The 25,102-nt window shown below is 51.0% G+C and overlaps 1 protein-coding gene across 1 annotated transcript in view; it reads left to right on the top strand.

The window, feature by feature from the left end:
* Positions 1 to 25,102, top strand: part of LOC119963845 (dedicator of cytokinesis protein 2-like) — a 1,353,280-nt gene that overhangs the window by 133,921 nt on the left and 1,194,257 nt on the right. Inside the window, 2 exon segments of the mRNA XM_038793193.1 lie at positions 1,057 to 1,097; positions 14,034 to 14,089. Of these exon segments, the coding sequence (XP_038649121.1) occupies positions 1,057 to 1,097; positions 14,034 to 14,089 (97 nt within the window).

Genomic DNA, 25,102 nt, shown 5'->3' with positions numbered 1-25,102 from the left:
CTTTGTGCTGGTCTGCTGTGTCCTGCACAACCTCATACAGCAGTGGGGCGACGAGCTGGAGGTTGGGACGAGGAACATGTGGCCAACTCAGAGGAGGGGGGGGGGAGGAGGACGGGGGCGAGGATGATGAGGCACCGGACCAGCAGGGGCTGAAGGACGAGGCAGGGGAGGAACCTGAGGCCCAGCCAGAGGCTGAGGGCCCGGCAAGCTCGGAGGACCAGGGAGGCCCACATACTGGCCTGATTCACCTAGGACGTGGCCTGTTCCAGAATTGTCACATTCTTCCCCTGCAGCCCCCATTTCCCACCCTCTCGGGGTATGTGTCACATCATTCCAGGGTGCTGGGACTGTGTCGGCACTGTCCACAGATTGTGTCGAGGGCAGGGAAGTGATGATAACCCACAGAGAGCTGGGGGCTGGTGCTCCTCAATCTGTACCATAATCTGACCCCTGCCTGCTGGAAAGCTGACATTCAAAATGCCACACGCAAGTTGTTGATGTGCGTGACTTGACAGGGAACTTACAAGTGATGCTGCTCCCACACATCTGGGTGATTCAATTTTCCCACCGGCAGCCCAGTCCCGCCAAGGGGTTTCACAGCGGCATGGGGTGATTACAATGGGAAACCCCATTGGCAATCGGCAGGAAGTTAGAATCCCACCGCCAGCGTGTGGCTTGCGGTAGAGAAACACACGGCTGGCAGACCAGAGAATCTCGCCCCTGATGTCCTTGTAGTTGAGGTTATGGGTTTGGGTGGCACTGTGGAAAATATTGCACGAATCGCCATTCATTTTCCCTCATTCGATTTTCACTGGTCTTCTATTCCTCTGCCTTCCTTCCCTTCACACAACTCGTAGTAGTTCTGATTCAGTAAGTGTAGTCCACTTTCCAATAACTCATTCACCTATCTTTACATGTCAACCTCGGTGGCCAACAATGGGCTTTTTGACTGGAACAAGCCTCACCGTATCTCCAAAAACCCACCAACAGGTAAAGCAATGCCTTTTATCCTTGTTTTTATTGGCACTAACTCTAGTTTTGTTTCCATTCCCCTAGGTTGGTACAGAGGGTATTCTCTGAAGAACAGATCTGTTACGGTGAGTCTAATTGCTTATTGCACATCACCTGCCAGCATTAAAATTCTAACAGATAGAATGAGGTAGAAGTGTAGACAATCAATCAATTGCGAGAAAAGAAATCCAGAAGGAAGAATATTTTAGTTTTCGATTTTGATTTAGGAATATTGTGGAATAAGTTTGCTTGTTTTTGCCATTGAGTTTGACCCTCGGCGTACATGATACGTTGAATATTAATTTGCTCACAACCCATTCAAAAGCCACTCTTCATAAGCGAAGGAGGCCCATGACCCAAGGTTCTACCCAAATCTGACGGGGATTCCAACTCTGGTTCGATGTATTCTGGATTTTATCACACCCGGCTTTAATTTTAGGGTTATGCCCCCTTTGTTCCGGACTGCCCCACCAGCGGAAGTCTTTTCTCTCTGTCTTCAGATGAGAAGGTTAGAGGGACAATTGGCGGATCCATGTATAGGCCAAATCATATAGAAGACAAATCAGGTGCAAATTGAACCAAATCTCCATGGGGGACACACTCCCAGCAAAAAGAGTTGGCGAAAGCTGTAAAAAAAAACGGGACCGGCAGGGAAGGGGTTAAACGAGTTTTGTGCAGGTTTACAGCAGATGGACAGGCTACCGGGCCCAACTAGTTCATACCAGTGGTTATGATAACCCAGTCAACATATTGTTCTTTATCCCTTCTCATTTACTTATCTAACTTCCCTAAGATGATAAGATACAAAGATATTGAGGGATATGTACAGCAGATCAGTCATGATCTCATCAAATGGTGGGGCAGGCTCAAGGGGCTGAATGGCCTTCTCATGTTCCTATGTTCCTATCTGTGAACACAGGCTGAGATGATTAATAGCTCAATAGTCCTGCACTATCGGGCAGAGAAGGGCAACACTATTCATGCAGGCAGCAGGACAGACTCAAAACAGTGGAGTTGCGGCCTTACGTTCTTTGGATTGCCACTTAATTAATGCCTGACCTCGCCTTCTCTGCCAGTGATGACCCCCGCAGTTCATTAACAATCACCGCCACCAATCATGGTTTCGGTTCACTGCCACTTGAGCAATTGATGGCTGATCGATGGAGGCGGTGGTGGGATCTATCAATGCATGGAGCTCCATCTCGGCAAGAGTTGCCACTTTCACTGAAATTTCAGTTTCCCTATCTGCCATCCATGCTTGAGAGAGCAACAATTATTGCTCATCCATTTCCTGTCAAAATTTCCCCGAACAGGAAGTGCTTAGCAAGTGCAACACAGGAACAGTGCATAACCGATACCATCTGGGCCATGATATAAGATCCTCTGTGGAACTGAGCCAAACGGGCCTCCTTGTCAAGCCAAGTTCCGTGCAATTATATTAATATTAATCACACTTAACTTAGTTTGACAAAGCAAATCTATATTGAGATAGACTCTGACTTTGTGCATGAGTGTAACACGGGAGTTGGCAGCTTGTTCTACATCACGCAAGGTTCACTTCAATGAAAAGAAAAAAAGGGTAGGATTGTAAAATATGCCAGCAATTAATGTGCTTAACACGAGTGTGCAAAGTAAATGGCCATCCCACTGAGAAAAATATATAAAGTTTTTTGAACTTTAAGCAGTATCCTGGGAAGGAAAGGCAGCGACCCAAAATAACAGTGGGAAATGCTGCAAATACTCGGGCACTGTCAGCAGGGAGAGAAACAGAGTTAACATTTTCATTCAGTGACCTCTCATCAGATTTGGAAGAAGGTTCAGAGATGATAACGGATTCAAAGCAAGTCCAGAGGCAAGGAAAAGGGGGATGGAGAGAAAACCATTCTTTAGCTCACTCAGCTAAATCGCTGGCTTCGAAAGCAGACCAAGGCAGGCCAGCAGCACGGTTCAATTCCCGTACCGGCCTCCCCGGACAGGTGCCGGAATGTGGCGACTAGGGGCTTTTCACAGTAACTTCATTGAAGCCTACTTGTGACAATAAGCAATTTTCATTTCATTCATTCAAAAGCTGCCAGACCTGCTGAGTATTTCCTGAGTCTCCTGGTATTAGTTTCAGATTTCCAACCTCTGCATTTTCTGTCGGTTGTCTGATGCACCACCCCTTAAAAAAAAACCACATCGCACGAGATCAAACCCCCACGCTATGCCCCAAAAGCAGTGCGCTGCGGCGCAACATGGCCGATAGAAGCCGGGAGACACTGCTCCCGGGATCTGCCAACGCGATCTCGCGAGACGTTGCGATGTAAATCCTGCCCGTTGTGTGTCGGATCACTCTTTGGCAAATCTGCATGTTAAGACATAAGACCATAAGACATAGGAGTGGAAGTAAGGCCATTCGGCCCATCGAGTCCACTCCGCCATTCAATCATGTTAGAGCGAGACAGCTAGTTTCTCTGTGTTATGCAGTTTTCTGAGGCACCCAAGGCATTGGGATCTATCCCCTTTGCCTCAGAGACCTTCAGCTGGTGCTGTTCAATGCTGGTCTCCACAAATGGAGGTTTCCCAGGGCATCAGAGGACCCCAGGTGCATGCCCTTTAGGCAGGGTGGTACCCTGGCATTGCTGGTGGCACCTGGACATCTTGGCACTGCCAGCTGGCAGCGGCATTGCCAGGGTACCAGTTTGGCACTGCCAAGCTGGCAATTTTTGCATGGCTGCGATCGGGCTGAGGGTGCCCCTCTGTGGGGGCTGAGGGTTGAGGGGGGGCCCGGGGACCCCTCATAGCGAGTTGGAGCTTTTGGGGGTGATGTACCATCAATTGGACGCGAGACACGATGAAGATCCAAACTGTGGCTTTAATCAGCTAGTTGTTAGCCCGGTTGTCGACTACAGAGAAAGGCCGACCGCCGGGAAACCTGGGTACTTATACCCCGTCTCGGAGGCGGGGTCTACTTGCCTCTCGACCAATTGGTGAGCTGTCACATGACTAGTCCCAGCCAATCAGACGAGAGGCACATGACCAGCCAGAGCCAATGGGAAACCAATGCTCTGCACCAATGGCAGTGCTCCCACTCATTTCACCACAGGGGACGGTTGGGGGTTGCGTCGGAGGCTCCAGAGATTAGGATGTCATTTAAAAATGGCGTCACGATCTCTCGCTACACTGAGGAGTTCCGACGAGCGGAGCGCCTCAGTGCAAAAAATGGGGCTATGTGTGGCCCGGCCACGTGTTCTCCGTTGTGGCCCCAATCTAATCTGAGTGACCTTTGATAGCATTGTGTTTCTCGGCAATGCGAGCGCCCAGAAACATGTGGCTAAACGCGCTCGTTATGGGACTTTGTTCCAATTTAGTTAAATCGTAGCGCCCATCATTCCTTGTTGCATGTGGCATAATTTAGCTTCAAGCAATCTTTAACTGTAGCAAAAACTGGGAAGGATGACAGTTCTCAAAAATGCAATCGCAGCCATTTAGGTACTAAATTAGACAGTAAAAATGTAATTTCATTCCCACTCAAAAAACTATGAAACGTGAAATAAGAAGAGAAAGGAAATCCAGAAATGCAGAAAACATAATTAGAGAAAGAAAATGAAATCGAGCCAAAGGAAATGTTTTTAAAAAATAAATTTAGAGTACTCAATTATTTTTTTCCCCCCAATTATGGGGCAATTTAGCATGGTCAATCCATCTAAGCTGCACATCTTTGCGATGTGGGGGTGAAACCCACGCAGACATGGGGAAATGTGCAAACTCCACACGGGTAGTGACCCAGGCCCGGGATTCAAACCCAGGTCCTCAGCGCCGCAATCCCAGTGCTAACCACTGCGCCACATGCCACCCTGAGCCTAAGGAAATGTTGGACAGGGGAGATATTTCACACTCTCATGGGATGTGGCTGTCACTGACTAGGCCAATATGCGCTGTCCTATCTTAACTGCCCGTTAGAAGATATTGAAGAGCTGCCGCCTTGAGCCGCTGCAGTCCATGTGGTGTAGTCTACCCACAGTGCTGTAAGGGAGGGCGTTCCATGATTTGGATCCAGTGACAGTGAAGGAACGGGGATATATGTCGAAGTCAAAATGGCATGTGGTTCGGAGAGGAAGTTGCAGGTGGTGGTGTTCCCATGTATCTGCTGCCTTCTAGGTGGTAGAGGTCACAGGTTTGAAAGGTGCTGCTGAAGGATCCTTGTTCAGTTGCTGAGGTGTATGATGTATATAGTACACAGTATGCATCAGTGGTGGAAGAATTTTTTTTTTTTATAAATGTTTTTATTCAGTTTTCATATTTTATATTGAACAAATTACAAATTGTTAGGAGAGAAAAAAAAAACAAACACGCAAAAATTAACATACATATTTACAGGTAAGCATCTTTGTAGTAGTAACTGCGCCCCCCCCCCCCCCTCAACATGTTTATTTAGTTTGGTTTTGGGCCTTAGCTAGCCATCGAACCCCCGTAACGAACCTGTAGCCCCCCCCCCCCCCCCCCCCCCCCCCTCCCGCTACCTTCCCCCGACTATTCTTCCTCTTGTACATTGGCCACAAATAGGTCCCGGAACAGTTGCATGAATGGCTCCCACGTTCTGTGGAAGCCGTCGTCCGACCCTCGGATGGCAAATTTGATTTTCTCCATTTGGAGAGATTCCGAGAGGTCGGACAGCCAGTCCGCAGCTCTGGGCGGTGCTGCTGACCGCCAGCCAAACAGGATTCTACGGCGGGCGATCAGGGAGGCAAAGGCAAGGGCGTCCGCCCTCCTCCCCAGGAATAGATCTGGCTGTTCTGAAACCCCGAAGACCGCCACTATCGGGCATGGCTCCACCCTCACTCCCACCACTTTGGACATAACCTCGAAGAAGGCTGTCCAGTACTCCACGAGTCTGGGGCAAGACCAGAACATGTGGGCGTGGTTGGCCGGGCCTCTTTGGCACCGTTCACATCTGTCTTCCACCTCCGGGAAGAACCTACTCATACGGGTTCTTGTTAAGTGGGCTCTATGTACCACTTTTAGTTGCGTCAGGCTGAGCCTTGCGCACGTGGAGGTGGAGTTGACCCTATGCAGTGCTTCGCTCCAGAGTCCCCACCCTATCTCCATCCCCAGGTCGTCCTCCCATTTCCTCCTTGTTGCGTCCAGTACGGTGTCGTCCCTATCTACCAGTCGGTCATACATGTCACTACAGTTCCCTTTCTCTAGGATACTTGCGTCCAGTAGGTCTTCCAGTAGTGTCTGTCGTGGCGGTTGTGGGTACGTCCTTGTCTCCTTTCGTAGGAAGTTTTTGAGCTGCAGGTACCGTAGCTCGTTCCCCCCAGCTAGCTGAAATTTCTCTGTCAGTTCGTCCAGTGTTGCGATCCTGTCGTCCGTGTATAGGTCCCTGACTGTCAGTGTCCCCCCGTCCTGCCTCCACCTTTTGAAGGTGGCGTCAGTCAGTGCTGGTGTGAACCTATGGTTGTTGCAGATGGGAGCCCTGTTTGACATTTTGGTCAGGCCAAGTTGCTGCCGCAGTTGGTTCCAGGATTGGAGGGTGGCTGTCACCACTGGGCTGCTGGAGTGTTTTTTGGGTGGGGATGGGAGTGCTGCCGTGGCGAGGGCCCGGAGGGAGGTTCCCATGCAGGAGGCCTCCTCCGCACGCACCCACTCAGCTTCTGGCTCCTGGATCCATCCCCTTACTCGCTCGCCTGCTGCTGCCCAGTGGTAGAATTGTAGATTCGGGAGGGCTAACCCTCCCCTGGTTTTTGTTTTTTGTAAGACCTTCTTTGGGATCCTAGCATTTTTACCCCCCCCATACGAACGCCATGATGAGTTTGTCCAGCGCTTTGAAAAAGGCCTTGGGGATGTAGATCGGAATGGATCTAAACAGGAAGAGGAACCTGGGCAGTACGTTCATTTTGATCGTCTGAACTCTCCCCGCGAGGGAGAGCGGGAGTGTGTTCCATCTTTGCAGGTCCTTTTTAACTTCCTCCGTCAGGCTGGTGAGGTTCCATTTGTGGATCCCTTTCCAGTCATGGGCTATTTGGATCCCCAGGTAGCGGAATTTATGTCGGGCTTGTTTGAACGGCAGCCCCTTTAGTGCTGCCACCCCCCCCCCCCCCCCCCCCCCCCCCCCTTGCGGGTGTACTGGGAAGATCTCACTTTTGCTCATGTTGAGTTTGTAGCCCGAGAAGGCTCCAAACTCTTTCAGGAGCGCGATGATTCCGTCCATGCTGCTTTGTGGGTCCGAGATATAGAGGAGCAGATCATCCGCATAGAGTGAGACTCTGTGCTCTCTACCTCCCCTTCGGATCCCCCTCCAATTTTTTGCTGCCCTGAGCGCGATTGCTAGCGGTTCAATTGCTAGTGCGAACAGCAGCGGGGACAGTGGGCATCCTTGTCTGGTGCCCCTGTGCAGCTGGAAGTATTGGGAGTTGGTATTGTTGGTCTGTACACTCGCCATGGGAGCGTTGTACAGGAGCTTTACCCAAGCGGTGAACCCTGTTCCAAGCCCGAACCGCTCCAGTACCTCTATGAGGTATTTCCACTCGACTCTGTCGAAGGCCTTTTCTGCGTCCAGGGAGACGATCACCTCTTGTGTTCTCTCCCCGGAGGGGGTCATTATCACGTTCAGCAGGCGCCTGATGTTCGCGGTAAGCTGTCTACCTTTGATAAAGCCCGTCTGGTCCTCTGTGACCACCTCAGGTACACAGTCTTCTAGCCTTTTGGCTAGGATTTTGGCCAGTATTTTGGCGTCTGCATTCAGCAGAGATATGGGTCTGTATGACCCACATTCCGTTGGGTCTTTGTCTTTCTTAGGTATCAGCGAGATTGAGGCCTGTGCTAACGTGGGTGGCAACGTGCCCCTAGCTAGCGAGTCTGTGAACATCTCCCGCAGGTGCGGGGCCAGCGCTGTCGCGTCCGGTCCCGGCGCCTTCCCCGCCTGCATGGAGCTAATGCTCTCCATGATCTCTCCCAGTGCTAGTGGTGCTTCCAGATCCCGTTTTCTGCCCTCTCCCACAACTGGTATGTCCAGTCCGTCAAGAAACCGGTTCATCCCAGCCTTCCCCGTTGGGGGCTCTGAGGTGTACAGCTCTTGGTAGAAGGCCTTGAAGGTTTTGTTAATCCTCTCTGGTTCTGTTTCCAACGTGCCTCTGGTATCTCTGATTTGCGCAATTTCTCTGCTGGCTGCCTGCTTTCTCAGCTGGTGGGCCAACAGGCGGCTGGCTTTGTCTCCGTGTTCGTATAGGGCCCCGCGTGCCTGGCGGAGTTGGTGTACTGCTTTCCTGGTGGAGAGCAGGTCAAAGTTCCTTTGTAATTCTTTTCTCTCCGCCAGGAATTCTACAGTCGGGGCCTCGGAGTATTTATGGTCTACCTCCAGTATGGAGTCGACCAGCTTCTGCCTAGCCACCCTTTCCTCCCTATCTCTTTGCGCTTTGTAGGCTATGATTTCCCCTCTTAGTACGGCCTTAAGCGCTTCCCAGAACGTGGAGGGTGAGACCTCCCCGTTTTGGTTGATCTCCGTGTACTCCGCTATGGCCTGCGCTATCCTTTCGCTGAAGGCCTTGTCAGCTAGTAAGGCACCGTCCAACCTCCATTTGGGGCGCTGGGCCCTTCCCGTCTCTAGCCGCACATCCATGTAGTGTGGAGCGTGGTCTGATATCACAATTGCGGAGTATTCCACCTTGTCTATCTCTGGAAGCACCGTTTTCCCCACCACAAAGAAGTCAATTCTGGTGTACACGTTGTGTACTGGGGAGAAGAAAGAGAATTCTTTCTCCCCCGGGTGGGCGAATCTCCAGGGGTCTACTGCTCCCATCTGCTCCATATAGTGACTGAGTTCCCTTGCCATGTTTGAGGTTTTCCCCGTTCTGGGGTTTGATCTGTCCGTCGTTGGGTCCTGTACACAGTTGAAGTCCCCCCCCATGATTAGTCGGTGCGTCGCTATGTCCGGGATTTCTGCCATGGTCTTTTGGATGAAGCTCGTGTCGTCCCAGTTGGGCGCGTACACGTTAACTAGAACTACCGGCGCCCCATCCAGGGCCCCGCTGACCATGACATACCGTCCCCCTGGGTCCGTAACCGTCTTTGTCGCCCTAAACATTGTCCTCTTGCCAATCAGGATCGCCACCCCCCTGGCCCTTGCCCCATAACAGGAATGATAGGTTTGTCCCACCCAGCCCTTTCTTACCCGCAGTTGGTCCTGCTCCCTCAAGTGCGTCTCTTGGAGGAAGACTATGTCGGCCCTCATGTTTCTAAGGTGGGTGAGGACTCTAGATCTCTTCACTGGGCCGTTAAGTCCCCTTACGTTCCAGGTGACTATTCTGGTGGGGGGCTTCTGCCCCCTTGCTCCTGTGGGGTTAACCATATTTGTCCGGTGGACGCGCCCCTGCCCTCTGGGGTTTCCCTTTGTTAGGGGGCCGTCCAGGATGTCCACTATCACTGCTCTCCCCATGCGGTCGGGTCCCTGCGCTCCGGGGTTCCCCCTTGTCCCGGGGACACCCGCCATGGCCGTCCACTGTGTGTCCGCCACGCGGGTAGTCCCCTGCACTCCGGGGGGCCCCTTCACCCACAGACCGTACTGGGTGGGTGCTTGCAGCAGTTCCCTGTTTCGAGCCCTTGTCTGTGGCACTTTGTGGCCCTATTCCCTTTCTGGCCTCTTTTGTCCCTTCGTCCCTGCATTTCCCCTCCCTGGTCTCTCGCCCCCCGAGTGCCCCCCCCCCCCCCCCCCCCCCCCCGCTCTATCCCTTTCGGGGATACCCCTGTATACCCCTCCATTGCCCCTCTCTCCCCCATTCCTGTCCCCATTTGCTCTCCCACCTTTGATGGGTGATCCCCCCCTCCCCTGCCTGGCGCCTTCCCCCCTGTTGGGGGTGCGCTGCGGCCCTGCTCTGTTGCGCGCCCCCTTCGCTAGCTTTCCTGCTAGCACGGTGGCTCCCCTCTCGGAGGTTGCTGTCCCGCTTCCCCTCTCCCCTCTCCAGTACTCCCGTTCCCTCGTGCCGGGGCCTGGCCTCCCACCTGGAGCGGGCCCTTGGGCATTGGGTTGTTTTTCGTTCTGGGTGTTCCTGCCAGGGGGGAGGGGGCTGGCTTTGCCTCGCCCCTCCCCACCCCCCCCGTCGGCATGACGTATCTCCTTGCCATGGGCCCCTCGTCCCTACTTCCCATGGCGTTTTTCCAGCCCGTGCTCCTCGACGAATCTATTCGCCTCGGCAGGGGCTGTAAAGAAATATTCCTTGTGTTGGTATGTGACCCAGAGTTTTGCTGGGTACAGCATACCAAAACGTACTTTGTTCTTATGAGAGCTGCTTTCGCTCTGTTGAACTCCGCCCGTCTCTTAGCTATGTCCGCTCCAAAATCCTCGTAGATTCGGATGGCGTGCCCGTCCCAATTGCAGGCTCTATTCTCCTTGGCCCAGCGCAGGATTGTCTCCCTATCCCGGTACCGGTGCAGTTTGGCTATAACTGCTCTCGGTTTTTCCCCTTCCTTGGGCTTCGGGCGCAGTGACCGATGAGCCCTGTCCATTTCCGGTGGGGTGGGAAAAGTTTCCCGCCCCACTAAGGAGCCCAGCATCGCAGCCACAAATGTTGTGGGATTTCTACCCTCTATCCCCTCTGGCAGGCCCACTATCTTAATATTTTGCCTTCTCGAGCTGATCTCCTGGTCGTCTACCCTGCCCTTCAGGCTCCCCTGTGTTGCACTCAGTTTCACCATTCCCCTCTCCAGGGATATGACCCGGTCGCTCGCGTCAGTCGCTGCCTTCTCCAGCTCTTTAATGGTTGCCCCCTGGGCTTCCAGTATCTTCCCTTGGGCATCCACTTTCTTCTCCAATCTGGTCAGAACCTGCTGCACCCCTGACATGGCCCTGGTCACTGCTGCCTGTGCTGCGGCCTCTGCGTCTGCTTTTAACTTTGCCTTGATTGCCTGCAGCTGCTCCCTCACCACCTCGGCAAAGGCTTCCTTCCAATTCACGCCCCCCTCTAACCCCAGGGGAGAGGTTGCCCGCCCGTCCAGCTCTTCTGGATGCGGCGAAACATCCTTCCCGCCGTTTCGCGTGTTGACTCGTTCGCCCGAGCTGGCTTGCCCTTTGCCCCGTCTACTTCCGGTGCCCCCTTTCTCTTGGCTCCCTTCTGGCATTTTTTTCTCCCCCTTCCCCTTCATCTTTTCTTCTCTCCTTGTTCTTCTTTTCCCCCTTTTCCGCACCCTATTTTTATTTTATTTATTATTATATATCTATATATATATATATATATATTTTTTTTTTAATTTATTTCCCCCCTTCTTTCCTTTACCCCTTTTCTCTTTACCAGTTTTCTTTTGGGTTTTTTTTTAAAAAAAAAGAACAGAAATACAAGTCTCTTTTTTCTTTTGTCTTCTCTCCCCACTCAACCAGGAGAGAGAGAGAGTCCCTTTGTCTCTTTGTCCTTGCCACGTGGTGGTCACTGCAGTTGGGGGGGGGGGGGAGGGGCGAGTGGGCCGGTGGTCGCTGCCGGTTGGGGGGGGGGGGGTGTCCCCGCTGCTGGTTGGCGGGGGGGGGGTGTCCCCGCTGCTGGTTGGGGGGGGGGGTGTCCCCGCTGCTGGTTGGGAGGGGGGGGGAGAGAGAAGAGGGGCCGCCGCCGCCGCACCGCTCCTGGCCCGCGTGGGGGTGGGGGGGTGGGGGGGGGGAGAGAAGAGGGGCCGCCGCCGCCGCACCGCTCCTGGTCCGCGTTGGGGGGGGGGGGAGAAGAGAAGAGGGGCCGCCGCCGCCGCACCGCTCCTGGCCCGCGTGGGGGGGGGGGGGGGGGGGAGGGAGAGGGGTTGGACCTGTTGCTGCTGGGCCCCCCTGTCGCTGCCTCTCCTCTGCCGCCGCCGTCACCGCTCCTCTGCCGTCGCTGTCGCTGCTCCTCTGCCGTCGCTGTCGCTGCTCCTCTGCCGTCGCTGTCGCCGCTCCGCTACCGGTCCGCTGCCGTCGCTGTCGCTCCTCCGCTGCCGCTCCGCGCGCTCCGCTGCCGCTCCTCTGCCGCTCCTCTGCCGGCGCTCCTCCTCCGCCGTCCGGCCTGTCGGGGTCGGGGGGGGGGGGGGGGTTGTCCTTGTCTGGCGCTTGCGGGAGCCCCTCTCCCTGCGACCTCCTCGCTCGCCGCCCGGAAGTCGAATCCACGTGGTGGAAGAATTAATGTTTAATTTGGTGGAAGGGGTGCCGGTCAAGTGAACTGTTTTCACAGAATCACAGAATTGTTACAATACAGAAGGAGACCATTTGGCCCATTATGTTTACAGAAGCTCTCCAATCATGACATTGTGACTTCTCCTGCCTTTTCCCTGTACCCCTGCACATTGTTTCTATTCAAGTCATCATTTAATGTCCACTTGGATGCCTAGATTGAACTTGTCTCCACCACTCTTTCAGGCAGTGCATTCCACACCTAAACCACTTGTGTGAAAAAAGAAATTCTCATATCATATTTGCTTCTTTTGCAAATCACTTTCAATCTGTGCCCTCTCTATTCTTGATCCTTTTACGAGCAGGAAACGGTTTCTCCTGATCTACTCTGCCCAGTCCCCTCATGATTTTGAACAAATCTATCGGATCTCCTCTGAGCCGCTTTCTCTCCAAGGAGAGCAGTCCCAACCTCTCCAATCTATCCTCATAACTGAAGTTTCTCATTTCTGGAACCATTTTTGGAAACCTCTTCTGCACTCTCTCCAATGCATTCACATCTTTCCTATACTGTGGTTTCCAGAACTGTACACAACTGAGGTCTAACTAGTGTCTTGTATAAGTTCAGTATAACCTCCTTGCTCTTGTACTCTGTACCCCTATTTGTAAAGCCCAGAATACTATATGCTTTACTACCTGCTCTCTCTACCTTTCTGTTACCTTCAATGATATGTGCACATATACACCCAGGGTCCTCTGCTCTTGCACTCCCTTAAGAATGTTACCCCTCATTTCACATTGTCTCTCTATTATCTTCCTACCAAAATGAATCACCTCAAACTTCTTCAGGTTGAACATCATACGCCAGCTATCTGCTCATTCCACCAATTTGTCTAAATCCCTTTGAGGTTCTGTACCGGCCTCTTTGCAGATCACAATGCTTCGAAGTTCCGTGTCATCTGCAAACTTTTAAATTGTGCCCCACTCAGCAAGATCTAGGTTATCAATATATATCAAGAAACACAAGGCCCACCTCATTTCCAAGTACCAGGTCCAACTGTGCATCTTTTCTTGTTGGACTGGACACATACTGTTACTTTTTCCTGGATGGTGTTGAATTTCTTGAGTTGTTGTTGGAGCTGCACTCACCGGGAAAATAGACGATATCCTATCACAATCCCAACTTCTGCCTTGCACGTGGTAGATGGGCTTTGTGGAGTCAGGCAGTACACGCCGCAGAATGTGCAGTCTCTGAACTTTTGTTGCAGCCACATATTTATATGGCTGGTCCAGTTCAGTTTCTGGTCTCTTATATCCTCTCTCTGATTAGGGGGTCGCCCGTGAGGTTCAGTGTGCTGGGGGGGGGGGGGGGTTCGGGCGGGTCGGTTCACCCTCATACTGTGGGGGAGGGGAGAGAACCCAGAAAGTCCAGGCGGGGGTGGGGGGTGGGGTGTGAATGGCATTGTGGAGGGGGGGGGGGGGGTGCTGTATTGTGTTGCGAAGAGGGAAGGGAACCCAGCCACCGGACCTCGCTATTGGGCCCCCCTTCAAAATGGCGGCCCGATACCGGGGTTCTCTCGGGAATCCCTAACGATCCTCGCCATGCAAGTATTGGGACTCTCTTCATGATTTGTGCTCCCAGTGTGATGATGATTTGGAATTTTTCTCTCTGCTTGAAGACTCTATCAGTTTAGCAGAGACGCTGCCTTGCGTTGAAAAAAATTACCTCAGTGGAGTATTCTGGAACTTCCTTCAGATTGGCACTAGGTTACGGTCAACTTAAAATAGTATGAGCGGTAAAATGGAGTGCCAATGTCACTGAATGGGATATCTTTGCATAAATGAATACTCATTAATGCCTGTGTCCTTCTTTCCTGTCCGCCACCAAATATAATACCTGGAAAATAACTCTGTGCTTTCTCCACAGGGAATATTTCCTGCTTCAATCATTCACATCAAAAATGCAGTCGTTGAGCTCAGAGGGTAAGTGTATTTACATTGTTAAACCCCATTTAAACTTAATATTGACATGTTGCTTGGATGGATCTGCCATTGGTAGCTTGTCACAATGAGGGACGTGTCGGGGCTAGCAAGAAAGGACAACTTTCCCATTTTGGGAACCTATTGCGGGGAGGCAGTGAAAATTTCAACTCCCCGGTGAATTTGAACTCTTTGGGTGGGTCTGTTCTACAAGCTGCTGCCTGACCTTCCAAACAAAAGCAGGAGGCAGCTTCCCAGCAGTTAAAATCAGGAAACCCAAAGGCCACAGGCTGGACCTGAGATGAGGGGTGGGGGTTGAGGGTTTACAGATGGACAGGGGCTAGGACGTGTACAATAGGGCGAGGGTGGCCAGGGGAGGGAAGGGAGGAGATTTCTTGGTAGTGGCTGGGTTGTGGGAATCCTGAGTTCAGGTTCTACTTTTCCCTTGGGGAAGCTGGGTTTCCTGCCCGTCCTGTCCACACCTTTGCTGTTGATCCTTGTCCCAGATGCTTCAGTCTGCCAGGAAAAACTGCAGTGTCCTCATTTTGGGCAGCATGGTAGCACAAGTGGGTAGCACTGTGGCTTCACAGTGCCAGGGTCCCAGGTTCGATTGCCCGCTGGGTCACTGTCTGTGCGGAGTCTGCACGTTCTCCCGTGTCTGCGTATGTTTCCTCTGGGTGCTCCGGTTTCCTCCCACAGTCCAAAGAAGTGCAGGTTAGGTGGATTGGCCATGATGAATTGCCCTTAGTGACCAAAAAGGTGAGGAGGGGTTATTGGGTGACGGGGATAGGGTGGAAGTGAGGGCTTAAGTGGGTTGGTGCAGATGCGATGGGCCAAATGGCCTCCTTCTGCACTGTATGTTCTATATTTTCCCAGCACCTTTTCCCATCGTGTCGGAGATAAGATATTAATATAGATAAAAGACTGGTTAGCTAACAGGAAGCCGTGAGTATGGATAAATGGGTAATTTGTGGATTGGAATGCTGTAATTATGTGGAGTGACACAGGAATCAGTACTGGGTCTGCAACTATTTACAATCTATAACTGGGATTCTCCGACGCCCGCCATTTTACGGGGGCCGGCGGGACTCCCGCCATGCCGGTTGGGGGCCGTAAAGCTTTGGTTGGTCCCGCCGGCGTGAATTACTCACCTCACACATGGCGGGATCTGGCAGGTAAGTGTGCGGGGGCGGTCCTGGGGGGGGGGCGTCGCGGGGAGATCCGACCCGGGAGGGTGACCTGGCCCACGATTGGGGCCTACTGATCTGCGGGTGTGCTGGTTCCGTGAGGGCCTTCTTTCCTCTGCGCCGGGCCTCTGTAGGGCTCCGCCATATTGCCCTGGGGCCGGCTCGGAGAAGAGAACCCCCCCCCCCAGCACATGCCCGGAAATACACCAGCCAGTCTGCGCATGTATGGAAATACGCCGGCCGGTCTGCGCATGCGCGAGATCACGCCGGCCATTCCGTGCATGTGAAAATTTGCACCGTACCTTCGGCGCCGGCTGGAGCGCCGCCAACCACTCCGGCGTCAACCTAGCCCCTGAAAAATCAGAGACTTCCTCACTTTCAACCACTTTCGGAGTGGTTGGCACCGGTTTTCCCGCCGGCGTGGGGAGATAGCCCCATTTTCGGAGAATCCCGCCCTATATCAGTGACTTGGATGAATATATGGTTGTTGAATATGCCCATGATGCAAGATAAGTAAGAAAGCAAATTGCCAAGAGGAGGTAAATATTCGGCAAATCAATACAGATAAGTTATGGACATAAAATGGGAGATGGAATATAAAGTGAGCAAATGCAAACTTGTTCACTTTGGCAGGAAGAATGGTAAAGCAGCATTTTATTTAAATGAAGAGAGATTGCAGAACTCAGTGGTAGAGAAAGGGAGCTGTGTTGCTTGGCACACGAATCAAGGACTGCAAGTGATTAGAAAAGAAAATGGACTGCTGACATTTATTGCAAGGGGAATGGAATATAAAAGTTGCAAAGTTTTACTGCAGCAGTGAGTATTATGTACAGCTTTGGTCACCGTATTTGAAAAAGGTGTAATTGTGTTCGAGGCAGTTCAGAGAACGTTCACTGGACTCACTCTTATGATGAGGAACTTATCTTGTGAAAAAATATTGAACAGGCTGGGCCTGTACCCACTGCCGTTTAAAAGGTGATCTCAATGAAACAAATAGGATTCTGAGGGGACTTGATAGGGTGGATACCAGGGGGATGTTTCCTCTTGAGATTAGAGCTGGGGTAGGTCTCTTTTTTCAGACTAAGATGAGTTGTTTTTTTCTCTCCGAGGGTCAGAGAGAAGTGGAGGCAGTGTGGTGAACGTATTGCAGTAACCATTCACCATATATATAACTGTACCACGCTGTTGCCCATGAGGGCTCCTCCTATGGACCATTGTCAGGTATTACCTGTGATATATCATGTTGGTGCCTTTGTGGGCTCCAGCCCTGGCTCCTCCCCTTGAGGAGGTGGCTCTCAGTAGCAGAGCAGTTGCAGGCAGGCACTGTTCTAATCGATTAAAGCCACAGTTTACATCTACACTCTGTTTCGCGTGAATTGATGGTCGCATCAGGCAGGGGCATTGAATTTATTCAAGACCGAGTTGGACAGAATTTTGATAGACAAGGGAGTCAAAGGGGGCAGAAAGGAAAGTGGAGTTCAGACCACAACCAAATCAGCCATCATCTTATTGAATCGTGGAGCAGGCCCAAAGAGCCAAATGGCCTACCAAAGAGTCCTATGTTCCTATGGGGTAATGGAGGACAATTGAGTGGGGCATTTGGCTGGGGCTGGTCTGGCAGACCCAAGGGAGGGAAGTGGAAGTTCTAGTCCTGGAGGGCAGCGGTGAAAGGGGGCACATGTTTGGAGGGGTGTACCATGGGATACGCTTCCTTTGAGCACAGCATGCCCAAACAGGAGGGGTGGCAATAGGCGATTTTCATTTCACAAAGAACAGTACAGCACAGGAACAGGCCCTTCGGCCCTCCAAGCCTGTATCGGATATGATACCACACTTGGCCAAAACGCTCAGCACTTCCTTGTGCAGTATCCCTCTATACCCATCCTATCCATGTATTTGTCGGGATGCCTTTTGAACGCCGTTAATGTATCTGCTTCCACAACCTCCGCTGGCAACGCGTTCCAGGCACTTACCACCCTCTGTAAAAAAACCTGCCTCGCACATCTCCTCTAAACATTGCCCCATGGACCTTAAATTTATCTCCCTAGTGACTGACCCTTCCACCCTGGGATAGAGTGCCTGCCTATCCACTCTATCCATGCCCCTCATAATCTTGTAGCCCTCTATCATGTCGCCCCTCAACCTCCGGCGTTCTAATGAAAACAGTCTGAGTCCATTCAGCCTCTTCGCATCGCAAACACCCTCCAGAACAGGCAGCATCCTGCTAAACCTCCTCTGAACCCTCTCCAAAGCCTCCACATACTTCTGGTAGCGTGGCGACCAGAATTGTGCCCAATATTTCAAGTACGGCCTTACCAAGATTCTATACAACTGTAGCATGACTTGCCAGTTTTTATACTCGATGCCCCATCCAATGCAGGCAAGCATTGCATATGCTTCCTTGACTGCCTTGTCCACTTGTGTTGCTACTTTCAGCCTTCTGCCCAACCCCACAAATAAAGTTGTCAGATGAAACTGTCACCCCTCCCCCCTCCAAGTATTGGTGGTTGAAGAGCCTAAATATCTACTTTTTTTTTTTTTAATTTTTTTTTTTACAGAAAATATAACAGAAAGTATAGCAAAAAGCAGTAATATGCAACTAACAGCCCCATAACACCCACAATTCCCCCCATACCGTAACATCACATGTATCACATTCCCCCCCCCCCCAAACAAGAGAACTTAACCATAAATTAAAATTAGATAAATCAAATTTAAATAAAATAAGCTAACATAATCAACGCCCCCCCCCCCCCCCCCCCCACCCCCCTCCCCCCCCGGGTTGCTGCTGCTACTGTCCCAGTACCCTATCGTTGAGCCAGAAAGTCGAGGAAAGGTTGCCACCGTTTAAAGAATCCTTGCACCGATCCTCTCAGGGCGAATTTAACCTTCTCAAGCTTAATGAAGCCCGCCATGTCATTGATCCAGGTCTCCACGCTTGGGGGCCTCGCGTCCTTCCACTGTAGCAAAATCCTTCGCCGGGCTACTAGGGACGCAAAGGCCAGCACACCGGCCTCTTTCGCCTCCTGCACTCCCGGCTCTACCCCAACCCCTAAATATCTACTTAAGAGCCTCAATTGCTCCAAAGGGAAGGCAGGCTGCTTGCTTCCTCCTCGCCGCTGATAGAATATCAGGAGAGATTGGTGGGCAACATTCATCTCGTCTCCACTGTGACTGCTGATTTTACACCCACTCACCCTGCCTGTCCTCCCTCTCCCATGCCAAACGGGGTGGGGTGGGTGTAAACTTCCACTCTAAATCATCGTTCCCCCACTGTCACTTGATGAAACCCCTGGAATTCCCTTTCAAACAGCACCCTAGCTGTACGTTCACCACATGGAGTGTTGCGGTTCAAGAAGGCAACTCTTGCAGTGAACATTAAGCTATGCCCACGTTCCATCAATAAACTATAAAAGGCCTGTTAAATTTTCTGCACCTTGGCTCTTGAGCCGGAACTAACACCAACATACGTGAAATATATAAATAAAAAACACGTCATTTTGGCAACTGATGCATCTGATTCAGCCGATTAATAAATTGAGTTCCAGGCTTCTCCAGGGCCTGTGATTCCAGCATTATTAATGTGTTATTATAACATTTGAATTGTTTAAATTTTCAAATGGGCATAATTTTCAGCTATCACTTTGGATTTGGCGGCATGGTGTCACAGTGTTTAGCACTGTTGCTTCACAGCGCCGTGGATAAGACCATAAGACCATAAGATATAGGAGCAGAATTTGGCCACTCAGCCCATCGAGTCTGCTTCGCCATTCAATAAAAGCTGATATTTTTCTCATCCCCATTCTCCTGCCTTCTCCCTATAACCCCTGATCCCCTTATTAATCAAAAACCTACCTAACTCTGTCTTAACGACACTCAGTGATTTGGCCTCCACAGCCTTCTGCAAAGAGTTCCACAGATTCACCACCCTCTGGCTGAAGAAATTCCTCCTCATCTCTGTTTTAAAGGATCATCCCTTTGGTCTGAGATAGTGTCCTCTGGTTTTAGTTTTTCTACAAGTGAAAACATCCTCTCCATGTCCACTCTATCCAGGCCTCACAGTATCCTGTAAGTTTCAATAAGATCCCCCCTCATCCTTCTAAACTCCAACGAGTACAGACCCAGAGTCCTCAATCGTTCCTCATATGACACGTTCTTCATTCCAGGGATCATTCTTGTGAACCTCCTCTGGACCCTTTCCAAGGCCAGCACATCCTTCGGTAGATATAGGGCCCAAAACTGTCCAAATGGGGTCTGACCAGAGCCTTATGAAATGAAAAAATGAAAATTGCTTATTGTCACGAGTAGGCTTCAAATGAAGTTACTATGAAAAGCCACATTCCGGCGCCTGTTAGGGGAGGCTGCTAGGGGAATCGAACCGTGCTGCTGGCCTGCTTGGTCTGCTTTCAAAGCCAGCGATTTAGCCCAGTGTGCTAAACAGCCTCAGAAGTACATCCCTGGTCTTGTATTCTAGCCCTCTTGACATGAATGCTAACATTGCATTTGCCTTCTTAACTGCCGACTGAACCTGCTGACTGATCCAGGTTCGATTCCCGGCTTGGGTCACTGTCTATGCGGAGTCTGCGTGGGTTTCCTCCGGGTGCTCCGGTTTCCGCCCACAAGTCCTGAAAGACGTGCTTGTTAGGTGAATTGGACATTCTGAATTCTCCCTCGGTGTACCCGTACAGGTGCCGGAATGTGGCGACTAGGGGATTTTCACAATAACTTCATTGCAGTGTTAATGTAAGCATACTTGTGACAATAAAGATTATTGAAATGTTTGAAGCTCAATTCAGTTTGAGGCCTGAAATGTTGCACCTACAAATCAAAAAAGGGGAGGGGAGGGGGGGGGGAGGGGAGGGGTGGGGGGGGGGGGGGGGAGATCCAAATTCTTTTTCAGAGGGGATAACAGGTTTTTACAGATCAGAAAGGTAACCATGAAGCCACACAGCGCCGATTTCATTGAAGCGTGCAACAGTGCGGTAATTTAATTGGATTCAAAGTGGAAATAATTTTCTGTTCAACAAGAGAAATGGTTCCTATCAGCCAGCTATTACCAGGAACATGACACATGTGTTCAATAGATTCAGTGAGTGGTGTTGGAGTTGAAGCACGAGGAATAGGATAGGAATTGGTTTATCAGATGGCCATCTATCAAGGTGAAACGTCTCGGGGAAGAACGTGTCCCGGAGATCAGCAGGGACAGGGGCAAAAGCATGTCGGTCATTATTCACAGCTCGTGAAGCAATCCTTTTATGAAGCCTATGGTCAGCTGTGAAGAACAGCAGCTGAGATTGGAAAACATCCTCATTCTGCCGTCAATTTTACTGTTCTCACATTAAGAGTTAGGTTGAAAATGTACCAGTTACCGCCTGCAATATTGAATTTGCAAACCCATTTCACATCACGGGCAGCAATTTGATGAAAAAATTCATTTTGTGCTCTTGTCGTTGCCCAACTCTGTGTGTTAGCAATTCCAATCTAATGTACTCCCACGTATCTTATTCCTTAATTATTCATTACAGTGGTTTCACGGAACCTTATCCTCAGCTCTTCGGCAGAATGCATTACATTTGGAAATCTAAATGTTGTTTCCTGGTGTCACGACACTTTTGATTTACTTTTAAACTGATATTTTAGTTTTCTGCATTTGATAGTTAACTCCTGACACTTTTGAACTGTGCAAAAAGCCTCCACCAAAACCCCTCAACTTCTCTCACTCCATGTATTGTTGGTGCTACTGGAGTAGAAAGAAACAGCTTGCCTTTGAACGCCATCTTTCACAGTCTCAGGGTGCCCCCACCCCTTCACAGACGGTGAAGTACTTTTGAAGTCAATGCAGAAACTGCTGCGAACATCTGTGAAGAAAGAATGCTTCCGCTTGATGACCTCTGTGGTAGTCACCACTGTCGTATTATATTGTATATATTGGAATTACGGTAAGGCCCCTGTACTACAGGTACGGGGGTAGATCCCTGCCTGCTGGCTCCGCCCAGTAGGCGGAGTATAAATGTATGTGCTCTCTGAACAGCAGCCATTTTGCCAGCTGCTGTAGGTGGCCACACATCTCTGTGTAATAAAGCCTCGATTACATTCTACTCTCATCTCGTAATTGATAGTGCATCAACCTCTCCATCAGATGAAACTGTGTTTTGAAATTTCAGGCCAGAATTCTCAGAATGGTGGGGGAGGGGCTAGGCCCCCCCAGAACACATCCCCGCCACCTCCAGCAGCCCAGATGCCATTTCACGCTCTAACGAGCATGATTGGCAGAAGGCAGGACTTCCAGCCCTTCACTGGGAGGTACCCGTGCCTTGGAGAACGGCTGGCCAATCGGATTGGCTGGCAGCTCCACAGTTATTCCAGGAACAGCGCTGCAGTGGAAGGGAGCGGCACTGCAACCAGCTGCCTTGAACTAAGTGCTGGGAAAGTGTTGGAAGGTGAATGGCAGTGGTCATGGAGGATTGGTGGGAGGGGGAGGGGGGGGGAAGGGGGAGGGGGGGTTTAGTGTTAGGGATGGCCAGGGGGGTCCTGAGGGGATAATCAGAGTCCCGGGGAATAGGTGAGGAGGGGGGCTGGGAGGAGGTTCAGCAGATGCTGGGCCACAAGGGAGTGCAGGGGAGGAGGGGGGGGGGGGGGGGGTGAAGAGTGTTCCCAGTCAGTAGGGGACTTTTAATGGAGGCACCTCCTGTGCCTCTCTTTCCACCCAAGATAAAACTTGTCAACGTTTTGGTTCTCCCCCCCTCCTCCCCACCCCCAATCTGCCATTTGCCTGCTAGCTTACAAATTGAGGTTGGGTAGGAAAAGTTTGCCATTTAGTGACCAAGGTCTGATTTAGCACAGTGGGCTAAATAGCTGGCTTGCAATACAGAATAATGCCAGCAGCGCGGGTTCAATTCCTGTACCAGGCGCTGGAATGTGCCGACTAGGGGCTTTTCACGGTAACTTCATTCAAGCCTACTTGTGACAATAAGCGATTATTATTATTTTAGGGCGTTAACGGGGCAAAGACAGGCTTCCCGTCCGAGGCCCTCCCCTTCCCAATGTAAAATTGCGATCAGGCCGAGGTGCAATTTTATGCTGCTCCCACCTTAGAATGGGTGTGGGGATGGTGGTGGGGTGGTGGGGTAGGGTGGTGGGATGGTGGGAAGGGAGGGGTTTGGAGTGTAAAGTTTAAGCCTCTGATTCTACTCGAACTGTTGTGCGTTTCCAGCAGTTTCTGTTTTATTTCAGATTTCCAACATCTGCAGTATTTTGCTTTTGAAGTATAGTTGTAATATTACATTGGCAGCCAATTTCTGCAAAGCAGGGTGCCCATATGCAGGAACAAAATGGCGGGGGTGGGGGGAAGGGGGTGGTGGTGTGGGGGTAGGGTTGCCACCTGACAGTAAATGTACACCTGGAGGTTTCATCATATGGTGTGACCCACATTAGTCAGCCAACACCGATGACAGACGTGGGAAGCTACTGGATCGCTTGTCTGTTATATACCTTACTGAATTTTCAGACTCAAAATTTGGTTCCAGCCAATAGCAAAAATTACATCCCCCCCCCCCGCCGCCGACCAATCTGTTTTGATGGTGGTTGAGGTATAAATATTGGCTGCGACATATGAGAACAATGAACTGGGAGCAGGAGAAGGCAATTCAGCCCCTCACGCCCTCTCCGCCATTCAATATGATCATGGCTGATCTCCTTTCGGCCTGAACTCCGCCGTCCTGCCTGTTCCCCATAACCCTTCATCCCATTACTAATTAGAAAACTCTCCATCTCCTCCTTAAATGACTCACTGTCCCAGCATCCACCACACTCTGGGGTAGCGAAATCCACAGATTTACAACTCTTTGAGAGGAGTAATTTCTCCTCATCTCGGTTTTAAATCTACTGCCCCTTATCCTAAAATTGTGACCTCTCAATCGAGATTGCCCACATGAGGAAGCATCCACTCTACATCGACTTTGTCAATACCTTTTTCATCTTATATACCTCAATTAGACCTCCTCTGTCCTTGAGAGAGTATAGACCCGAACTGCTCAATCTCTCTACATAAGACTTACACAAGGCTCAATCTAATGAGCCTCCTCTGAACTGCCTCTAATGCAACTACATCCCTCCTTAAATGAGGGGACCAAATCTGTACACAGTACTCCAGGTACAATGTCACCAATGCCTTGTATCGTTGCAGCAACACTTCTCTACTTGTAAACACTATTTCTTTTGCTGGAAATACCAAGTTCCATTTGCCTTCCTTATTACCTGCTGTACCTACATGCTAGTTTTCTGAGATTCATGCACAAGCACACCGACATCCCTCTGCACCGAAGCACTCTGAAGTGCCAGGGAGAAGTCCACTGCTCTTCTTCAAGTACTGACATGCAATGCTTTTGATGTGGAACTGAGTAGGCAGACAGACACTGTCTCGGTTTAATGTCTCCTCCGAAAGACCCACCTCTGACTGTGCAGTGCTCCATTCGTACTGCACTGGGAGTGTCAACACAGATTATATGCACTCTGAGGTGGTGCTTAACCCATGACCCCTGACTCAGAGGTGAAAGTGTGACCCACTGAGCCATGTGACCAACAAGTCAAGCAAGTATATTTTCCACTAACCTGCTCTGCTGGTATTTTTTTAATTACCTCTTTTTTAAAAATAAATTCAGAGTACCAAATTCACTTTTTTCCAATTAAGGGGCAATTTAGCATGGCCAATCCACCTACCCTACACATCTTTGGGTTATGGGGGCGAAACCCATGCAAACACGGGGAGAATGTGCAAATTCCACACGGACAGTGATCAAGAGCCGGGATTGCACCTGGGACCTCGGGGACGTGAGGCAGCAGGGCTAACCCACTGCACCGCCGTGCTGCCTTAAATTACCTCTTTGATCACTTACCACAAACCTGGGAGTAGTAAATTACAGATATGCTAACGTTATAACTTGCCTGTGAAGTATCATAGGCAGCTTATACTCAACTCGGTTATCAATTTAGGCCCAATTAATTGCTCCTGATGCTAGTCATTCAAAATCGAGGAGATAATCTGAACACAGTGGTCGCCATTATCGCTGTGGGGTGGAGAGGAAGGAACTATAGGAAAACCACGGGTGTAATGTATTGCTCTTTCCAGAAGTGGGGTTGGACGTTGGGGGGAGTGGGTCCATGGTTACACTTCAGCCTCGGCCTACTTCAGTACCGTACATGGGTCCATATAATTGGGTATGAAGATGAGTGCTGGAGATCCTGTTGCCTTTCATCCCCTCATCCGGTTCGTATCCAGATCGGGAAGGGTCAAGGATGGCGTTCCGAGCTGGAGGTCAAATATTTTGGTCACTTAAGGAGCTCATCCGGCAGCCTCTTGCACACTATGTTAGCAACCTGGTAATCCCCGGCGGGACTTGGACAGCCTGTGTATCAAACGGAGAGAGCAGGCAGTGGCAGGGACCACACGCTCAGGAGGACCCCCACCTGCCCTTTCAATCAACTCCTCCCCCCCCCCCCCCCACTCCCTCACATTGGCCTCCCTGAGTTGCCCCACCTCACCTATCTTTTCTCCCGGGCTCCAGTGATAATTTTCAGCCTGGGCCTACTGGCACCGTCAGTGGCCACTGCCCCTAGCGGTGCGCACACTACTGGAGACCTGCGGCCTGTGTTGGCTCACAGCTCTTAGGGGCTGGAAATTGCACCTGAGGGCACCGAGGATCCCATTACCTTATTAACATGAATCCAGGTCGAGGCAGGGGGCCAGAATGGCTGCAGCAGGGTTGCTACCGGATCTCCAGTCAGTGGAAGGCCGCATCGCCACGTCCATCAAATTCTGCCTCATATGTGG

Source organism: Scyliorhinus canicula, chromosome 3 (assembly GCF_902713615.1).
Source record: "Scyliorhinus canicula chromosome 3, sScyCan1.1, whole genome shotgun sequence".
In the NCBI taxonomy this organism is placed as follows: Eukaryota; Metazoa; Chordata; class Chondrichthyes; order Carcharhiniformes; family Scyliorhinidae; genus Scyliorhinus; species Scyliorhinus canicula.
The sequence above is the reverse complement of the archived record's forward strand: the minus strand, read 5'-3'. Positions and strand labels throughout refer to the sequence as shown.